The sequence below is a fragment of the Macrobrachium rosenbergii genome, chromosome 14 (genome assembly GCF_040412425.1).
Source record: "Macrobrachium rosenbergii isolate ZJJX-2024 chromosome 14, ASM4041242v1, whole genome shotgun sequence".
NCBI lineage: Eukaryota > Metazoa > Arthropoda > Malacostraca > Decapoda > Palaemonidae > Macrobrachium > Macrobrachium rosenbergii.
In genome coordinates this window covers 33,194,574-33,212,383 of record NC_089754.1, presented here as the reverse complement: position 1 = coordinate 33,212,383, position 17,810 = coordinate 33,194,574, and the positions used below count along the sequence as shown (strand labels likewise).

Below are 17,810 nucleotides of genomic sequence, written 5' to 3'. Positions count from 1 at the left end.
AGTTTGGCAACTAAACGACCCCAAATTTTATAATTGGCTAGTTCAATAATGGGAATAGAGGACGCGATTCGTGTCTGTTTACATACATACATACAGTACACACACACACACACACACACACACACATATATATATATATATATATATATATATATATATATATATATATATATATATATGTATATATATATATATATACATATATTATATATATATATATATATATATATATATATATATATATATATATATATATATATATATATATATATATATATATATATATAATATATATACGCACACACACATACATATACATTCATTCTTATGTGTGTGGAAAGAGAAAGAGAGAGGGGAAAAGTATATGGTAGCAAGATGACTGGCCCACATCGTGAAGTCCGTGTGTCGCTTGGGAGATGTCCGGGTGAAGATCCATACCAGATCAGGGAAGGAGGGTCCATACCGGATTACCGACATCCTCACTTTCCCATCTAAGAGGAATGTGCCATCATCTTAAGAACTGGATGTTCTTTTTTGCTTTTTAACTTGGTGTCATTTTGCTTGATTTCAACCAGGTGTATTTTGTTTGTTTTTGTTTTTGTTTAAATTTGGTCATTCGGGTTTAAATTCTCTTTATTTTCTTGCTCTATCATTTTCTTAATCTCTCTATTTCTTATCGGCATGGGGTTGAGCTAGATAAGTGTATTAGCTTTCTGGCCATCTCGATTTACAAATATACAGTATATAATATATATTTGTGTTATGTATATGTATACGAGTATTATATATATATATATATATATATATATATATATATATATATATATATATATATATATATATATATATATATATACATATACGTACATATATATTTGAGACACTGTTTTACGCAGTTATATTAAAACCAACTGTGCACATTCGACACAAATCTCTCCAATTGCAATCCCTAATATATTGAAAGATATCCTAGTATGGCATTTTATTTTAATCTTAATATTAAATTATTTAAATCTTGACTGTTCTCAGACGCTTTTGAAAATATCAGAACTTTTACTCCAGAACGAGTTGGATTTCTATTGTACTGGTGTTTTTGACGGAAGTACAGTGTTTATTTGTATGGCAATATATCAAGTAAATATGTAGTTGCAACGCACTGGTCTCAAGTACATTATGTTACTCAGTTGTTTCTTGTTCAGAATTTTTAATAATTAAACATTTAGTTCATTACTTATTGGCCGTTATATACGGAGAAATAGATGCATGAATACGCATTGCGTCCTGTAGAGTAGGATAACAATCAACTAGCCACAAGAGATGAGTTTTATCCATAGATAATTGTTGTGTTACTGGAATCTCTCTTATTAACTCTCAAGTTGAATTATAGATTTGAGCAACATTTTTGTTCCAACTCCAGAATTCAGGATGACAGCAGGAAAAAAAAATTAATTAAAGCTTTCTTTTTGTATTAGCGAAAAGTGTCATAACCTGTCCTACGAAGAACTGACGATGCAAAGCATTGTAGAGTTGTGATCACATTTTGTAAATGCTTTGATTGTATTGATGTCATTCAAAACACGCTCGATTTTTCGACGTGGTTTAGAGCCTTAGGAACAAGCATTGCAAAGCAAGAAGCTGGGAAAAATAAGCAAACGGAATTAAAAGAAATAAATACATTTATTAATAATTTTACATGATAAGAATTAGTACAGGTGTGTAGTGGGTTGAATCAGGTCGTCCTTATAAAACTTAGCCTTCGTTGAGGTCTCGAGTCGTTCATTGTCGTCTTAGTTGGGAACTCCGTAGCTCTTGGAAGGAGTAGCTACTTGACCGAAGGAACTAGAACCACCACCAGCGGCAGCTACTTGACCGACGGCGTTAGAAGCGGCAGCCACTTGACCGAAGGAGCTGGAAGCAGATGCCCCTTGACCGAAGCCATTAGAAGCGGAACCTCCCCTTCGAGGAGGACCGTAAGCAGTGGAGGGCGAGATGTTAGAGGCAGATCCCACCAAGCTTCCTGCAGCAACCTTGCCGATCTCGGCGTTGAGGCTGATGAACTGCTGGGAGGCGGCGCAGTCCACGTTGAACCACCAGTCGCAGACGAAGTACTGCTGGTTGAAGATGCTGCCATTAGGGCAGAGGAAGGAGTCCTGTCTGCCGTCGAACTGGCAGATGTGGAAGACCTGGCAGCCGGCTTGGGTATCGGCGTAGTACCCTGGGAACTGCTGCCCGGCGCAGGAGAAGCCGGTATCAGGCACAGAAGCCAAGACCGGGTAGTCCTGCCCAGGGACGCCGCCTCCTGGGATGCTGTCTGCCAGGGATCCTACGGGGTTCCTGTTCGCTGCGACTCTGTTGAAGTTGGAGGCGGCTGTGTTGAGGGCAGGGGCGTCGTAGGAATATCCAGAGCCAGAGGACGAGGGGGCGTCCTTGAATAGCTGGGGGTTGGCAGCTCCGAGGAGAGCTGAAAAATTAAGAGGGGTATTAATGTATAATTTTTATTTTCATACACTGAATTTAAAAGAAGAAGAATTAAGGGCCTCTTAACACGCCAAGTATGAGTATCTAGTGTTAAATAAGAATAATCTCTTATCAATTGCAAGTTCGTGTTTAATCAAATTTCGATTCATGTACCTCTTTTCTAATGCTTATAAAGAACTAAGAGTAAATTTTGCGTCAGGTATCGAATTGTTACACAAAGACAGGACCTTTTTAATTAAATTTAAATCCATATATGTTTCTACTGCAATTTTTAAAACTAAGGCCAACTTTTGCACCAGATATCGATTTACTATACAAAGACAGGACTTTTTTAATCAAATTTAAATCCATGTGCTTCGTTTCTAATACAGTATCAAGAACTAAACCAAATTTCGCAGAAATATCGAGTTGCTATACAAAGACATGAATCTATATATACTGCTATATACTTTTCATATAAATATGCTATATACTTATGCTATATGCTACATACTTTTCATTCAGTATGATATTGTATGAAAAGTATATAGCAGCAGAGTCTTTCATATAAATGCAAAAAAAAATAAAAAAAAAGACGTTTGTTATCATATGAGTGAATGGTACATAGCGTATACACGTTCAGTCATATATAAACTCTCACATAAATGCAAAGAATAAAAAAATAAAAACTTAACCTCCAGTACATAGTATATACACGTTCAGAAACATGAAAAAACTTTCACATAAATGCAAAGAATAAAAAAAAATGAAGAACTGACTCCTCATTTTCATTCACTCTCTTTGTCTTTGGGAAGGAAGGAACATTTCAACACAATGTTGTAAGAACATATTCAACACCACGAGCAATGACGAAATCATCACGACATCGCATTCGGTTGTTTTCTGGTTAATGAGACTCTTCGATATGCAAACCGGTTTAAAGCGAGTATACAAGCGTCTTGACTCGGTATCTTGGTGATTTCAGTATTTTAACGGAGTATAAATGAATTCAGAGAAAAATATTTTTCAGTCGTTATAGTTCTTATGAATATGTGGATGTATAAATAAATATATATATATATATATATACACATATATACATATATATGTATATATAAATTACATATGTGTATTTGTTGGCGTGGGGACGTGGCGAACCCACAGCCCACGTTTGGAAGACACATTCAGCCATAGGTGGCGCTGGTCTATGTGTAGCGCTAGATATACACTTGCTAGGTCTGTGTACTATTCTCATCTTGCTGCCAACCAGTCCACCCAGCTTCAAGTGGGTATGTGTCTGCTGAGGTCAAGAAAAAGGGCTTGGATCTAGCAACCTTATCTTTACACTTTGATCAAAAGAAATAAGAGGACTTTCCTGAAGTGTAAATGGGTGACAGTGGCTGCTGGGGTCAAGAAAAATAGGAGATTTTATAAGACGAAATAAAGAGTACTCACCTGAAGTTAGAAGAATCAAAGCCTTCATCATGTCGACTCGGAAGGGGGAAGGAGAGAAGACGCCCTTTAGATGTATAACCAAGAGACCTCTTGAGTTTGACTGACTCGAGAACTGTGATCTCTTGCAGGACGCCTCAGGCCTTTATAGTGCCAGGATTTCGAATCGCCTCTCTTGGCACGCCCCTAGTCCACCCACCCACCCCACTGTTCACCTTTCCAATGACCTTGATCGAGGTCACGGCTAATTGACACCTGATCAGGTCAAACTAGTTTTTTTTTGTCATGCATTGGGTGATGAAATTGAAAAAATGGAGATGGGAAATAAGTTGGAAGATGATGTTCAGAACATCTCTAATGGATGTTTCAGGTTTTCGCTCTCTCTCTCTCTCTCTCTCTCTCTCTCTCTCTCTCTCTCTCTCTCTCTCTCTCTCTCTCTGCACTGTTCGCCAAACTTCTTGTCTTTAGTACAATTATGAATACATCCACCGTTTTGTAACTTAGCTCCTGCAGTAATGAAAAAATGATAATCATTCAATATTTACCTGATGTTCCTCGATGTTTTTATCTTTTGCCTCCTCCTCCACCTCCTCCTCCTCCTCCTCCTCCTCCTCCTCCTCCTCCTCCTCCTCCTCCTCCTCCTCCTCCTCCTCCTCTGTCCATCCTGTCATCACTATCATTATCAATATCGTCATCGTTATCATTATCATTGTCAATATCGTCCTCGTTATCATTTATGGTAACACTTTAACTGCTGCCTGTGAGTTTTGATGGTGACGGCAAAATAATGTATGTTATTTTTCCAAGACTGTGTAATAAATGGGAAGATGGATGATTTCTGTATAAATCTTAATTGTTTCACAAATACAGCGGACCCTTTCTTGTCTGGAACATAAGCGCGTCAGATTGTGTACTAGCATAAAAGTAGTGGCATCACGTCCAATATCACAGTATTTTAGACCTTAAAAGATTATATGTTTTCCTGCCAAGTTATTTTGACGATCAAGTGTTTAAATGTCAAGAATTAATTTGAAGCGTTAGCATGAATCATGTCCCGAATTCGTCTTTTCATTTACAAGAGCTAATACATTTAAGTGAATCTAACTGATTCATTTGAAGATTCTGTCTTTTGATGAACATAACACTGTTTGCTTTGCTGTCATATACAGTGCGTTTATGTCTGTTGAATTCTTCGTAAAAGTGGTCAGGGTTTCTGCACGTTGTATATCTGGATGTCGGTGTATCCAGAATTATTTTTTTATTTCGTTTGGGTTTAAAAACTTCCAAAACATTTTTGATGTCTGGATACAGAAGACTCTGGCCAGGAAAATTTCTCTCATCGAATAATGCTATAAAGCACCGATCTGTTTTACTTTTGGAATAATAATTGTTGAATATTATTTGTAGCATCTTTAGAGTTTTATAAGGAAATAAGGAAAACTGAGGACTCGTGTCAGAACACTCTTTCACCAAATAATGGTATAAATCATCGAAGCTATTTTGCCCTGGGAGTAATGATTATTGCAGATTTGTAGGATCTTTGGAATTTAATAAGTAAGGAAATAAAAAAAAGAATGACAGAAATTAGGAAATGAGAGCCAACACTGAGAACCAGATTTAAAATATAGTAGACAGAAGTCACAGTGTCAGGAACAAGTCTAGCAAGGTACCATCTTGCGACAGGTAAGGGTCATGTATATTTTTTACATGTTACCTGTACCCGATATGGAATCGTGAATGTCACGTTGGAACCCTTTCCCTGAATTCATCTGATAAGAGGCTTTGCGGAAGATAGGGAAGATAAGGTTGCCACAGATGTATCGTGAATTGTAGTGGGTTTCTTAGGCTATTTCTCAGGCGACACAGCGATGAAGGAAAAAATCTTGCACTGAAGTTTGGTGTAGTGGTATTTATTGGTAATTCCCATCGAGTTTTTTTTTTATCTAGTTTTGATTTTTTACATTTTTTGTGTATCTTGGAGGCGTGAGATAAACTTTGTGTTTAGACCTTTGGTCATTCGCTTGTGTATATATATATATTCTGTGAAACACGTTTTCAGGTGTTCATTTCACACACATACACACACACACACATATATATATATATATATATATATATATATATATGTGTATGTGTAGTATATATATATATATATATATATATATATATATATATATATATATATATATATATATATATATATATATATATATATATATATATATATATATACATACACACAGTACACACACACGTATACTGTATATATATGTACTGTATATCTATTTATATGTGCACGTATGTGTATGTATGTGTAAACAAACACTGGAGCTAGCTGTTTGACTTCGTGTTAAACAGCATTCAAACCACAAAGGAAACACTTAATAAAACCTAGAACTGTTTGCGGATGTTTGTCAGCAAAGGAAATCAAACATTAAGAGAACGGTAGGAAAGGTTAATCGAAAATGTAAGCCGAGAAGAAAAGAAGCACATGAAATATTTACTAATAGTTGTAATAGGTGCTGTTTTTCAATGCTAATAAGGGAGATAATTCGCTCCAGAGTAGTCTTGCAAAGCACTATGTCGCATCAGATAAGCTATGAATAATCATACCTCTGTTGCAGTTTTTATTGTATGATTTTCTGCAAGGATTTGTAATTCTTGAAAGCTTTTCTGTTTATGGCAGTGCTCAGGTTTGATGCTTTTGTGACTTCGATCCCAAGAAACCTTATTTTGTAAGTTATCAAAAGTATTTGCCAGCTGTTTCGCAGTATTTCATTAGTTTCCTTTCACTCCTTAACAGTACTGTGTTAAAAGCTTCTCTCTAAGTATAACTGTCTTATCTCTCTTAAGAAGCAACTTAACAGTACTCCTGTCTAAAGCTTCTATCTAAGTATAACTGTCTTATCTCTCTTAAGAAGCAACTTACTAAAATTTATAGGTATTTTAAAGCCACAATATTTGTCAACTGACTACCTCTCCCATTTACACCAGGCTCTTCGTAATCTACCCTTCACGGAGTCTTTCTGAATCCCCTTGACTTTTTTTAATATCTGCAGGAGAGCAAGCTAAACATACCCTGCTTTACGTTTATTTTTTTTTTTTTTTGCAAAGGTTTGTCATTTTCAGATTTTTTGCCTATCGTTTTCCCCGCCCCCTTTTAGTTTTCCGTAAAAGAAAACTATTGTGCCGGCTATGTCTGTCCGTCCGCACGTATTTCTGTCCGCACTTTTTATGTCCGCCCTGAGATCTTAAACCACTACTGAGGCCAGAGGGCTGCAAATTGTTGTATTGATCATCCACCCTCCAACCATCAAACATACCAAGTTGCAGCCCTGTAAGCTCAGTAGTTTTTATTTTATTTAAGGTTGAAGTTAGCCATAATCGTGCTTCTGGCAGCGATATAGGATAGGGCACCACCGGGCTTCAGTTAAAGTTTCAAGGGCCGCGGCTCGTACAGCATTAAACCGAGACCACCGAAAGATAGAGCTATTTTCAGTGGCTTGATTATACGGCTGTACAGAAAACTTGACTGAGCCGAAGAAACTTCGGTGTATTTTTTTCTTGTTTTTCCTTACTGCTATTTGTAAGAATGTGAGCACCTTTAGTTGATTACCTTAATAGACAGTTCTCGTATTTAATGTGGAAAGGAAAGAAGAGTAACTGAAAAGATGTGTTGCATGTGTGTGTATATGTGTAGAACGTTCAGAGACTAGATACATGTAACTGATAATTATACAGTAGATTGTGTGTGAGTACTGTGCGTATTTAATTGTTCACATAACATCTTTATCAATCCTTTTCAATTTCTTCTGGACTTGGTATACTTAACAATACTTATTTCTGTACTTTTTGATGGCGCCTTTAACCTTTTTTATTAGAGGTGGCTCCTGTTATTTTGTCTTCAACAAATATCTTTGGGATTTTGACGTACCGTGATCCTTTATCGGTGACCTGTTAAGATAACCACACCTCTTGCTTGTAAATTGGTACCTCTGAGACATATGTTGTTTGTTATAATCAAAAGGTTGAAATAACACCTATTTATAATATTGCTCGTTTTGCTTTATTTACATGAGTAATATAATTTAAGATGTTCAGTAATAAATATTACCTGAGTGATACTTAAATAGAGCAGAGTGAATATCGGTGATGTTATCCTCTCGAAGCTTTAGGCAGGAACTCCATAACTGTTCGAAGGAGCAGCTACCTGCTGAGGAGCACCGTAGGAGTTCGAGAGGGAGATGTCAGAGGCAGCTCCTACGAGGACATCGTCAGCAACCTTGCCGATGTCAGCGTTGAGGCTGACAAACTGCAGGGAGGCGGCGCAGTCCACGTTGAACCACCAGTCGCAGACGAAGTACTGCTGGTTGAAGATGGTGCCGTTGGGGCAGAGGAAGGAGTCCTGGCGGCCGTCGAACTGGCAGATGTGGAAGACCTGGCAGCCGGCTTCGTCAGCGGTGTCAGCATAGTATCCTGGGAACTGCTGATCGGCGCAGGAGAAGCCGGTGTCTGGGACTGAGGCCAGGATTGGGTAATCCTGGCCTGGGACGCCGCCCCCAGGAATACTGGCCGCCAAATCAGCGATGGGGTCACCGCTGCCTCCTGCTACAGCGCCGTTGAGGGTGGAAGCAGCCCCTTGGAGGTCAGGAGCGCCGTAGGAGTATCCTGGGGCCGAGGGTACATCGAAACTAAGCTGTGGGTGGGCTCCGCTTAAGGCGGCTGAAAAAGGAAAAGTGAAAATTGGTATTTCCTTGAAGTCGTGATAATTATTTCCATTAAATGGTTACAACTGATATAAGATTCCACGCCAGTGGTACTGTTTTACTTTATCAGACAAAAATTGAGTACATTATTTATGAGAAATCTTTGGTTATCTCTTTAGGAATCTTGTAAAATGAAAGTGGTGACCAGATTTAGCTATTTATGTCAGATGTTTTTAATGTAAAATAAACTACTTTTACTTAGGGGAGTAGAACTTGCAAACATCAGTGTCTGTTGCATCACTTGATTTTATTTATTTTAGAAACTGTAAAATTCATTTGAAACTTACTCATTATGTCGTATTTTAAAAACTTGAAAAATTTATTTGGAAGCTTACTTATTTAGTCGCATAACTTGGTGTATTTCAAATTTTAAATAAACTGAAAAAAAATCACAGATAGGATATATTTAAATTTCACGCACTTGTTTCAAGTAATTTTTGAATTTGGACCGGCCAACAAAAACCTCAAAAAACAGATCGTACCCAGAGAGAGGAGGAAAGTTATCCCAAACATCCTCAACCGTAAAAGAAACTCGGAAAACACGAATCAGAATCGCACTCCTTGTAGTCAGGAAGATCTCCCAGTGAGGTCTGCGGTACCTAGGCTTTCGTCCGCCCTCATATATATCGTAGGCAACCACGAGCACCCAGGTCAGCCAAGGTCGAGATGGTTTATATGGATGAACCAGCGCAAGGAGGAAGCAAGAGGCATTTCCGGAAGACTTGTTTAATGAGTACTCATAGCTTCCCGACATCTTTAGGAAGTCATTTGAAGGTTCTTTTAGGTAAATGGTCCAAGTCATCTGAAGGTTCTTTTAGGTAAATGGTTTTCGCATTTCAGATTTCAAAGATTCTCTCTCTCTCTTGAGGTAATTGCAGGTCTCCGGACGCAGGGGTGGGAGAGGCGGTCTTTAGAGGATACAGCTCTATTTTAGGCGCATCTGCTTTCCATTATCTTCTGCTTCGTGCTGTTGAATCCTTTTCCGTTTGTTAAGCTTCTTCAGATTGTTTTGTTCATAATATTTAGTACAGGTGTATTAGTTGTATACTCTAAATGGCCCTTGTTTATAATCCCGTTCATAGTCACAACGATTTATTATTATTGATAATATTGATAGCAGGTGTGCTTAGAAAATCCGCACGTAAATATATCTAAAAATATACATGTATACAGAGAAAGCTTTCGAGAACCTGCTTGATTTTCCTTATCAGTCTGAGATTGAGGAGGAGAATCGAGCAGGTTCTCGAAAGCTCTTCTTTTGTATATATTTTTAAGTATATATATTTACTCTGAAGTCAGTGTAGATTTTTTCAAAATTTTAGTGATTCATGTGATTATGAGTTTTTCATAAATAGTAGGTGTAGTAACAAGAGTAGAACTAGTAATTTTTTTTAATCAGTCTCAGATAGTTCCCCGTAAATGTTCTTGTGGATTTCATTCCAGAAAAATTATGACGTTTTCATATCTTTAGTGAAAGTTTTAGTAATAACGAAGGGTTGTCAGAAGGAAATTTCCTGTTAAAATTCGTTGATAAGTATTAGCCGAATCGCCAGGACTGCAAACAAGAACAGTAACTCTTTATGCTGCTTGCTAATGAGGAAATGATTAAGAATTGACCAGAAGAAAATGTTGTTTGTTTTTATCGGATTTGTTATTTATAATGGCAAAGAGAATTCTTTGGAAAGTTCCTCCTTAGTTGTTGTCATCAGTAATACTCAGATGGCCAGTATTTTTTTTTTTTTTTTTTTTTTTTTTTACCTTTCGAAGGAAAGCTGGGGTACAGTTAATGCCATAGATTCTTAATTAACAGTTGTCTTTTACATAAGTTGTTTGCATGTAATCGGGATTTATACATACATACGTACATACATACACATACATACATATATATGTATATATATATGTCTGTGTTCATGTATACACACACATGGACATACCTTATATATATATTATGTATATAATACATACACATATGTATATATAAATATATATATAACATTATATAATATATATATATATATTATATATATATATATATATATATATATATATATATATATATATATATATATGTGTGTGTGTGTGTGTGTGTGTGTGTGTGAGTGTGCTGATATTGTTGTCATGAAACACTTTCACTGAAAGACAAGCCATTTTACACAAACAAACAAACATATATATATATATATATATATATATATATATATATATATATATATATATATATATATATATATATATGTTTGTTTGTGTAAAATGCCTTGTCTTTCAGTGAAATTGTTTCGACAACAATATCGGAGCAAAAATAGAGCCATGCTCAATTTCATATAAGTATTTTTTGCCCTCTTCTTGTCGTTGTATTTCCAAATGGTAACTCTGAGGTAGAATCAGAATTTAAATAAACTACCGCTAATATTCAACCGAGCACAGGTCGCCATTATGGTTACTTGTAAAAAATCGCAGAAATTTGTTTGCTGTAATTACAGTTCAGAATAAGGACTGGCGAATAGAAATAGAAAGAAAGTTGGGCAAAATAATAGTCTGACCTTGTTTACTCCCATCGTGACCTTGACCTATGGGAGAAAGTGCGGCGGAAATGTTTCATATTTCGAACCCGCGTAATCTTGTGTTATTTTCTTTTATTACTGAAGATTAATTAGATGCTCTGGTGATTTAAGTCTTGTCTGAATCTCTCTCTCTCTCTCTCTCTCTCTCTCTCTCTCTCTCTCTCTCTCTCTCTCTCTCTCTCTCTCTCTCTCTCTGCTCTGAAGACTTTGGATGTGCATAGCCTATGGCTTGTCGCTTGGAAATGTAAGGTTCAGTCTAATTAAATGTCCATGAAATGATTAATGATACGCTTAAGAATGTTGAATTTCAAGACAATTTTCGTTTCATCAGTTTAAATCATTTTGTCTGCAACTCTGAAAAGATTATTAAAAAAAATCTTACAGAGGTTATGTCACGCTTAACCCTAGCGTTGAGAGCATCTGAATGTGGCATCTGAGATGAACCATAATTGTATAATTGAAGAATTGAATAATTGAACGAAGAATGTGTTAAGTATCTTCCCTTCGAAGAGATGGAATTTTCGTTGTATATATCAGTCAGTTAATATTCCAAATTGGGAAGCAAGAACTCATTTTCAGTGAGTTAAACCGCTGTTAGTTGAAATGATCTTTGCAACAGCTATTTATGTTAGTAATACCGTTTTACTGATGCAGTATGAAGATTGCCATGCAAAAATGCCATGGTGATTGAGGTAACAGCAAATCCATCATGTTTAAAGATTTCCATATCTCTGGTATGTGAAAATAAGAACTGTGAAAATTGGTGTAACCAACTCCATTATGAGAACCTTTAGTCCTCACACCGTTGGATTGTGGAAGCCTCCCGGAGGATGTCGTGCAATCGGAACTTCAGAAGTTCAAGCAAATGTGCAATGCATTACTACCTTATACAATTCTCCTTGTATTTTAATCATTTGCCTACATTTTTTGTAGTTATTAATTTGGTAATTATTTTTTTTAATAAGTGATTTCTTCTGTCAGTATTTCCCATTAACGTCTGTTACTTCTTTCTAATGAAGACCATATTGTTAGGAAGCTTGAATTTCAAGTCTGTGGCCCCTGTGGGCTTGTTCCATATGAATAAGGTTCATCTGAATAATAATAATAATAATAATAATAATAATAATAATAATAATAATAATACCGGTCACAATATGAATAAGACATTATGGTTAATGTCTTCTTCATGAAAAGGGGCATCCCACAAATTTTAAAACCACATTTTCTAAGGATCTGTTGTTTTATATTAGAAGCAACCTGCTTGTCATGTTTAGTGGTATGAAAAGGTAATAGAGAATATAGAGATAATTTAAATTGCTGTATATCCTTTATTCTACGAGTATATCGTTCATAATTTAAGTGGTATGTTTACATGAATGCTTCATATAATACAGAAATAAATATGCTGTTTAAATTACGTAGGACCTGGGTAATGACTTATAAACGCAATAAGACAACTATTTCTTGGCTGGAACTCCGTAACTGTTCGAAGGAGCAGCTACCTGCTGAGGAGCGCCGTAGGAGTTCGAGAGGGAGATATCAGAGGCAGCTCCTACAAGGGCATCGTCAGCAACCTTGCCGATGTCAGCGTTGAGGCTGACGAACTGCTGGGAGGCGGCGCAGTCGACGTTGAACCACCAGTCGCAGACGAAGTACTGCTGGTTGAAGATGGTGCCGTTGGGGCAGAGGAAGGAGTCCTGGCGGCCGTCGAACTGGCAGATGTGGAAGACCTGGCAGCCGGCTTCGTCAGCGGTGTCAGCGTAATACCCTGGGAACTGCTGATCGGCGCAGGAGAAGCCGGTGTCAGGGACTGAGGCCAAGATTGGGTAATCCTGCCCAGGGACTCCTCCGCCGGGAATACTGGCTGCCAGATCAGCGATTGGGTCTCCGCTGCCTCCTGCTACAGCGCCGTTGAGGGTGGAAGCAGCACTTTGGAGGTCAGGAGCGCCGTAGGAGTATCCTGGGGCTGAGGGCGCATCGAAGCCCAGTTGAGCGTGAGACGCCCCAAGGATGGCTGCGGGAATAGTTGGAGACATATCATTATTTATGAACAGTCATATCACTCATATATGAGGCTTTGTGATTGCTTGTTCACGTGATTGTCAATAATATGAATTCTTTACCTAAGAGAGAGAGAGAGAGAGAGAGAGAGAGAGAGAGAGAGAGAGAGAGAGAGAGAGAGAGAGAGAGAGAGAGTTGAACCTGAAGTCTTAAGCAGGATTTGAATGCACGTTTATCGTTTTGCGAAATCACAGTACGGGAGAACAAAATTTTTCTCAGATAGCGAGGTCGGCAAAATTTGCAACTTGAAATACACTTCAAATCAGTGACAGCATTTGTAAGTATTTATGGAGAGTTGGCAGTTGGTTTTTTGTATTTTGTTCTGGGTAATGTGGATGGGTCTTAGGTAGCTTCTTTTTAAAATGTTCACTGTGGCTGCTTTTCACCTTTGAGCCACATGTATATAAATGCGTACATTATATTCAGTATATTATATATATAATATATATGTGTGTATATATATATATATATATATATATATATATATATATATATATATATATATATATATATATATATATATATATATATATATATATATATATCATTTATATATATATATATATATTTACATATATATGTACACATTTAAATTCATGTACATATATATTTATACATATATATGTGTGTATGTAAACACGTTTAAATACACACACATACACACACACACACACACACACACACACATATATATATATATATATATATATATATATATATATATATATATATATATATATATATATATGCAATGTATTCGTTTGTGTAAATTTTAATCACCGTCCCAACCCTTTTCCGAATGAAACTAATACAATTTCGCTCATAACGTACCAAAAACTAAAATAACAGCGGCCTTAAACATCCTCGTCAAACTCAAGCCAAGAAATGCCCAATTAAGAAGTATATATCCGTTTACAGACGAACTCTGCCGCTATCTGCGATGCTGTTTAGCGCAAGCGCTCTCTTTTATACGCTAGCGTGGGGCGCTCTCAGGTCATCCAAGGTCAGACGCGGAAGAGGGTCACGGTAGACATGAACATCTTGAGCATCTTCGGCTGCGTTTGGAGCTCACATCGCCCTGTGGGCCTCTTTTTGGGGGTAATTTGTTTTGAAGGTTCCTCTTGATTTATGGTTTGAGCGGCTTGTTTTTGCTACACACAGCCTATAAGGTGATTACAGGCCTTCTTCACTCTCACTCGCTGGCTTTTGGTGATTTTCATAGCTTTGCTCTAGCATTTTTATCTATTTATTTTTTTAAATTTTATTTTATTATTTTTTTTTATTCTCTCTTGCCCCGAAGTAGTGTTCATCACAATACCCTCATTCTCTTTCTAGTTCACGCCTTAGTAAGCTTTACCGCCCTACGGTGCTGTTGGGTACTGTATTCTTTGTAATGTGTACGATGTTACTGGCCTTTGTTGAGTATAGTGTGCATTTTATTTTTCTGAGGGAGGGTGGTACGTATTATCTTTCAATAATTTGTAATGCTCTTGTATTGTTTTTGTTTTTCGTTTGTATTATTTCGCATATTTTATCGGCTGGTCAGGTATGAGCAAATTTTTTTATCTTTTACAGCGATCTTAATCAAATTAAAATGGGAGAATTGAGAACAAGTTTATATGGGTTAATCATAATTTTATGTCTTTCCTGGTAATTTCTTACATTGAAGTTTTTTCTTCACAGTTTTTGTAATTGAATATAGCTCACTTTGATATCATTATAGTCCTTGTTATTTTTCCATGATATGTTGACAAAGTCTTGTTGTGTATACAGGTACATATAATTTTCAAAGCATCTTGACAGCACTAACCTTGAGTAATTTTTTTTATAAAATATAATTACAATTACCTTACCCTAATGCATGAATGAGAAAAAAAGAGGGAATGTCATATTAATTAATTTTTATAGTCAACATATCTGGCGAAGGGGCTCTCAGTTGACTTTTTGTTGGATTTTATATGATACTTATTATGCTTGAGAAGCATAATAATTTAATTTGGACATTTGAGATGTTCAGCCTAAAAAACTCGCTTTTTATTTTGTACTTTTGTTTTAACTTATTTGGCTAATTGATATATTTAGCGAAGGGCACTCAGTTGACTTTTGATTTTATTTTATATAATAATTTTGGTAGGCACACCTTAAAATCGTTGTGAATTTCATCTGCATATTTATGATATTAATTTATTTATTATTTTGTGCTATTGTCTGGGAAACAATGTGTCTCCAAGTGAAGGGTATTTATGTCATTTAAATGTAATGAGAACAATTCGAAAGTAAGCCCTTCAATTTCGAGTAGCGGCCATCTTTGTTGGCAGACTATCAGAAAATGTTCCAGCATAAGTGCAAGGTTCATCCACCCTGGTTCATGAATGTGGTAAAATATTAAATCACTTGTGAGCGAAAGATTATTGGAAGTATTGGGTAATTAGTTTTACTTCAGACAAAACTCGAAAAGTGATTTTGTTCAGATATACCATCGTAAAAACTTGTCTTAAAATGTGGGATAGCGGTTTCTGAATGTCTTTGGCCTTTGTTCAGTAATCACTGACTAAAGAGAATTAACCTTTTTGATTCATGTATTTGGAATATTTAGGAAAGATCCCTCCAGTTGTAGGTATACCATTCTATACAAAACTCCTACATGAAATAGTCATTCGAAAGCAAAGTTGATTTTGTGCTTTTTTACAACGTGAATTACCCTGGGCCCTCGATATAACCATCCAGGTTAGAAACATTGATGAGTAGGAGTTTCTGAATGTTGACTTGAGATCCACCTCGACCTCAGTAACTTTTAAGAAAGTTAATTGCCACAGAAATTAAGCTTTAGGGACGTTGAAAAGGAGACGTAAGATTAATCGTGGAGTGGAACCTTCTATTCAATGAATCACTTGGACAAGGGAAGAATGAATGATGTAGGTTTTGAAAGTAGATGAAAACTGTTGTGGAAACGTCAAATCTGTGAGTGACACAAGGAGAAGGAGGAAAGAGTGGAATAAGAACCACAGCCATGACAGGAATGTTATATACTTCTGCAGAAAAAGGGTATTTATCGCTGAAGTACAGTATATGTATGAGAGAGATTTAAACAGACTGAATTTGTTAGCTACGCTCCGTATAACTACTTTCTAAACCACAGATTTCACTAAAGTACCCCTTCCCCCCACACTGCCATGAAAACTAATTCTGCAGATAATAATAGTAATTACTGTAAGAGGGACCGTCAGGTAATTACAACGGTATTTATTTATGTAAAATTACGTTCTACACAGAAATAAAATGTCACGTAATGAAGTAACTGCAACGATTAACAAATTATGAAGCAAAAATGATTTGTAAAGTGTCTGTGTCAAATGAATTTATATCGTTTGCTTAATGCAGTTTTATAAATCTTAGAGTTTGAACCTGTGATGTGAATTACAATAATGTTTTTAAACTTAGCATCAAAACTTCTAAAATCAGTCATTATTTCGGTGGTGAAACTGCATGGTTTAGTCATAGCCCCTTTTTCAGGATTTAACTTTTTCAACATCACTGTTTTGAAAATCCTTAGCATTGCCTAATGGTTTATGATATGGATCTGTGATAATTCAGGTTCATTTAATTTTCCTGAAGTTCTCGTTAATAGAAATATATGTATTTATATTTCAAATAGGTTTATGAGACATGCAATTTACCATTTTCCTGAAGTTTTTGCTAATAGAAATATATGTATTTATATTTTAGATAGGTTTATGGGACATGAAATTTACCATTTTCCTGAAGTTTTCGCTAATAGAAATATTGTATTTCTATTCAGATAGGTTTATGAGATGTGAAATTTACCATTTTCCTGAAGTTTTCGTTATGGAAATATATGTATTTACATTGCAGAAAGGTTTATGGAACATGAAATTTACCATTTTCCTGAAGTTTTCGTTATGAAAATATATGTATTTATATTTCAGATAGGTTTTTGGGACATGAAATTTACCATTTTCCTGAAGTTTTCGTTATGGAAATATGAGTATGTATATTTCAAATAGGTTTATGGGACATGAAACTTACCATTTTCTTGAAGTTTTCGTTAGTAGAAATACATGTATTTATATTTCCGATAGTTTATGGGACGTGAAATTTAACGTTTTCCTGAAGTTTTCGTTAATAGTGATTTATATATATATATATATATATATATATATATATATATATATATATATATATATATATATATATATATATATATATATATATATATATATTTATAATGGGTTTACGAGACTCTTGAAGTTTACCAAAGGATGCTCTGAGTGATTAGTGTTGAAGACATTGCAGTCTGTACAGCCAGCGAATGCAAAGCACACGCTCTGTTGAACTAATGAATCACGAAATATGACTGCGTATAAGCAAGAGTTTTGGAATCAGTATAGCTTCGTAGCTTTCACACAACGAATTGGCAAGCGAATGCGATCTCATATTACGCGATTACTGAGAACTGAGTAATGGAAAATAAAATGTCACCTATAATAAA

The 17,810-nt window shown here is 36.0% G+C and overlaps 3 protein-coding genes and 1 long non-coding RNA gene across 4 annotated transcripts in view; 1 reads left to right on the top strand and 3 right to left on the bottom strand.

Annotated features, from left to right (window-relative positions):
* Positions 1-17,810, top strand: part of LOC136845884 (uncharacterized) — a 315,993-nt gene that overhangs the window by 40,124 nt on the left and 258,059 nt on the right. The gene's annotated exons all lie outside the window — the stretch shown is intronic.
* On the bottom strand, positions 1,788-4,604 carry LOC136845640 (uncharacterized). The gene is made up of 3 exons (XM_067115790.1): positions 4,455-4,604; positions 3,913-3,976; positions 1,788-2,461 (listed from the first exon to the last, which is right to left on the bottom strand). The coding sequence occupies exons 1-3, from the start codon at positions 4,602-4,604 to the stop codon at positions 1,788-1,790; spliced, it is 888 nt and encodes a 295-aa protein (XP_066971891.1).
* LOC136845639 (uncharacterized) lies at positions 8,040-9,429 on the bottom strand. Its single transcript, XM_067115789.1, has 2 exons — positions 9,234-9,429; positions 8,040-8,631 (listed from the first exon to the last, which is right to left on the bottom strand). Exons 1-2 carry the CDS (start codon positions 9,427-9,429, stop codon positions 8,081-8,083), a joined length of 747 nt encoding a protein of 248 aa, XP_066971890.1. The 3' UTR covers positions 8,040-8,080.
* Positions 12,572-14,283, bottom strand: LOC136845603 (uncharacterized). Its single transcript, XM_067115763.1, has 2 exons — positions 14,132-14,283; positions 12,572-13,253 (listed from the first exon to the last, which is right to left on the bottom strand). The coding sequence occupies exons 1-2, from the start codon at positions 14,160-14,162 to the stop codon at positions 12,697-12,699; spliced, it is 588 nt and encodes a 195-aa protein (XP_066971864.1). The 5' UTR covers positions 14,163-14,283; the 3' UTR covers positions 12,572-12,696.

Bases quoted from the DNA above. Each gene is read 5' to 3' on its own strand.
- LOC136845603 (XM_067115763.1), bottom strand. From the start codon at position 14,162: ATGTTTAAGGCCGCTGTTATTTTAGTTTTTG. The intron at 13,254-14,131 runs GTACGTTATGAG...CTATTCCCGCAG, and splicing joins CGCTGTTATTTTAGTTTTTG to CCATCCTTGGGGCGTCTCAC.
- LOC136845640 (XM_067115790.1), bottom strand. From the start codon at position 4,604: ATGACGATATTGATAATGATAGTGATGACAGGATGGACAGAGGAGGAG. The intron at 3,977-4,454 runs GTAAATATTGAA...ATACATCTAAAG, and splicing joins AAAACATCGAGGAACATCAG to GGCGTCTTCTCTCCTTCCCC. The intron at 2,462-3,912 runs GTGAGTACTCTT...TTAATTTTTCAG, and splicing joins TTTGATTCTTCTAACTTCAG to CTCTCCTCGGAGCTGCCAAC.
- LOC136845639 (XM_067115789.1), bottom strand. From the start codon at position 9,429: ATGTCGGGAAGCTATGAGTACTCATTAAACAAGTCTTCCGGAAATGCC. The intron at 8,632-9,233 runs GTGCGATTCTGA...TTCCTTTTTCAG, and splicing joins GATCTTCCTGACTACAAGGA to CCGCCTTAAGCGGAGCCCAC.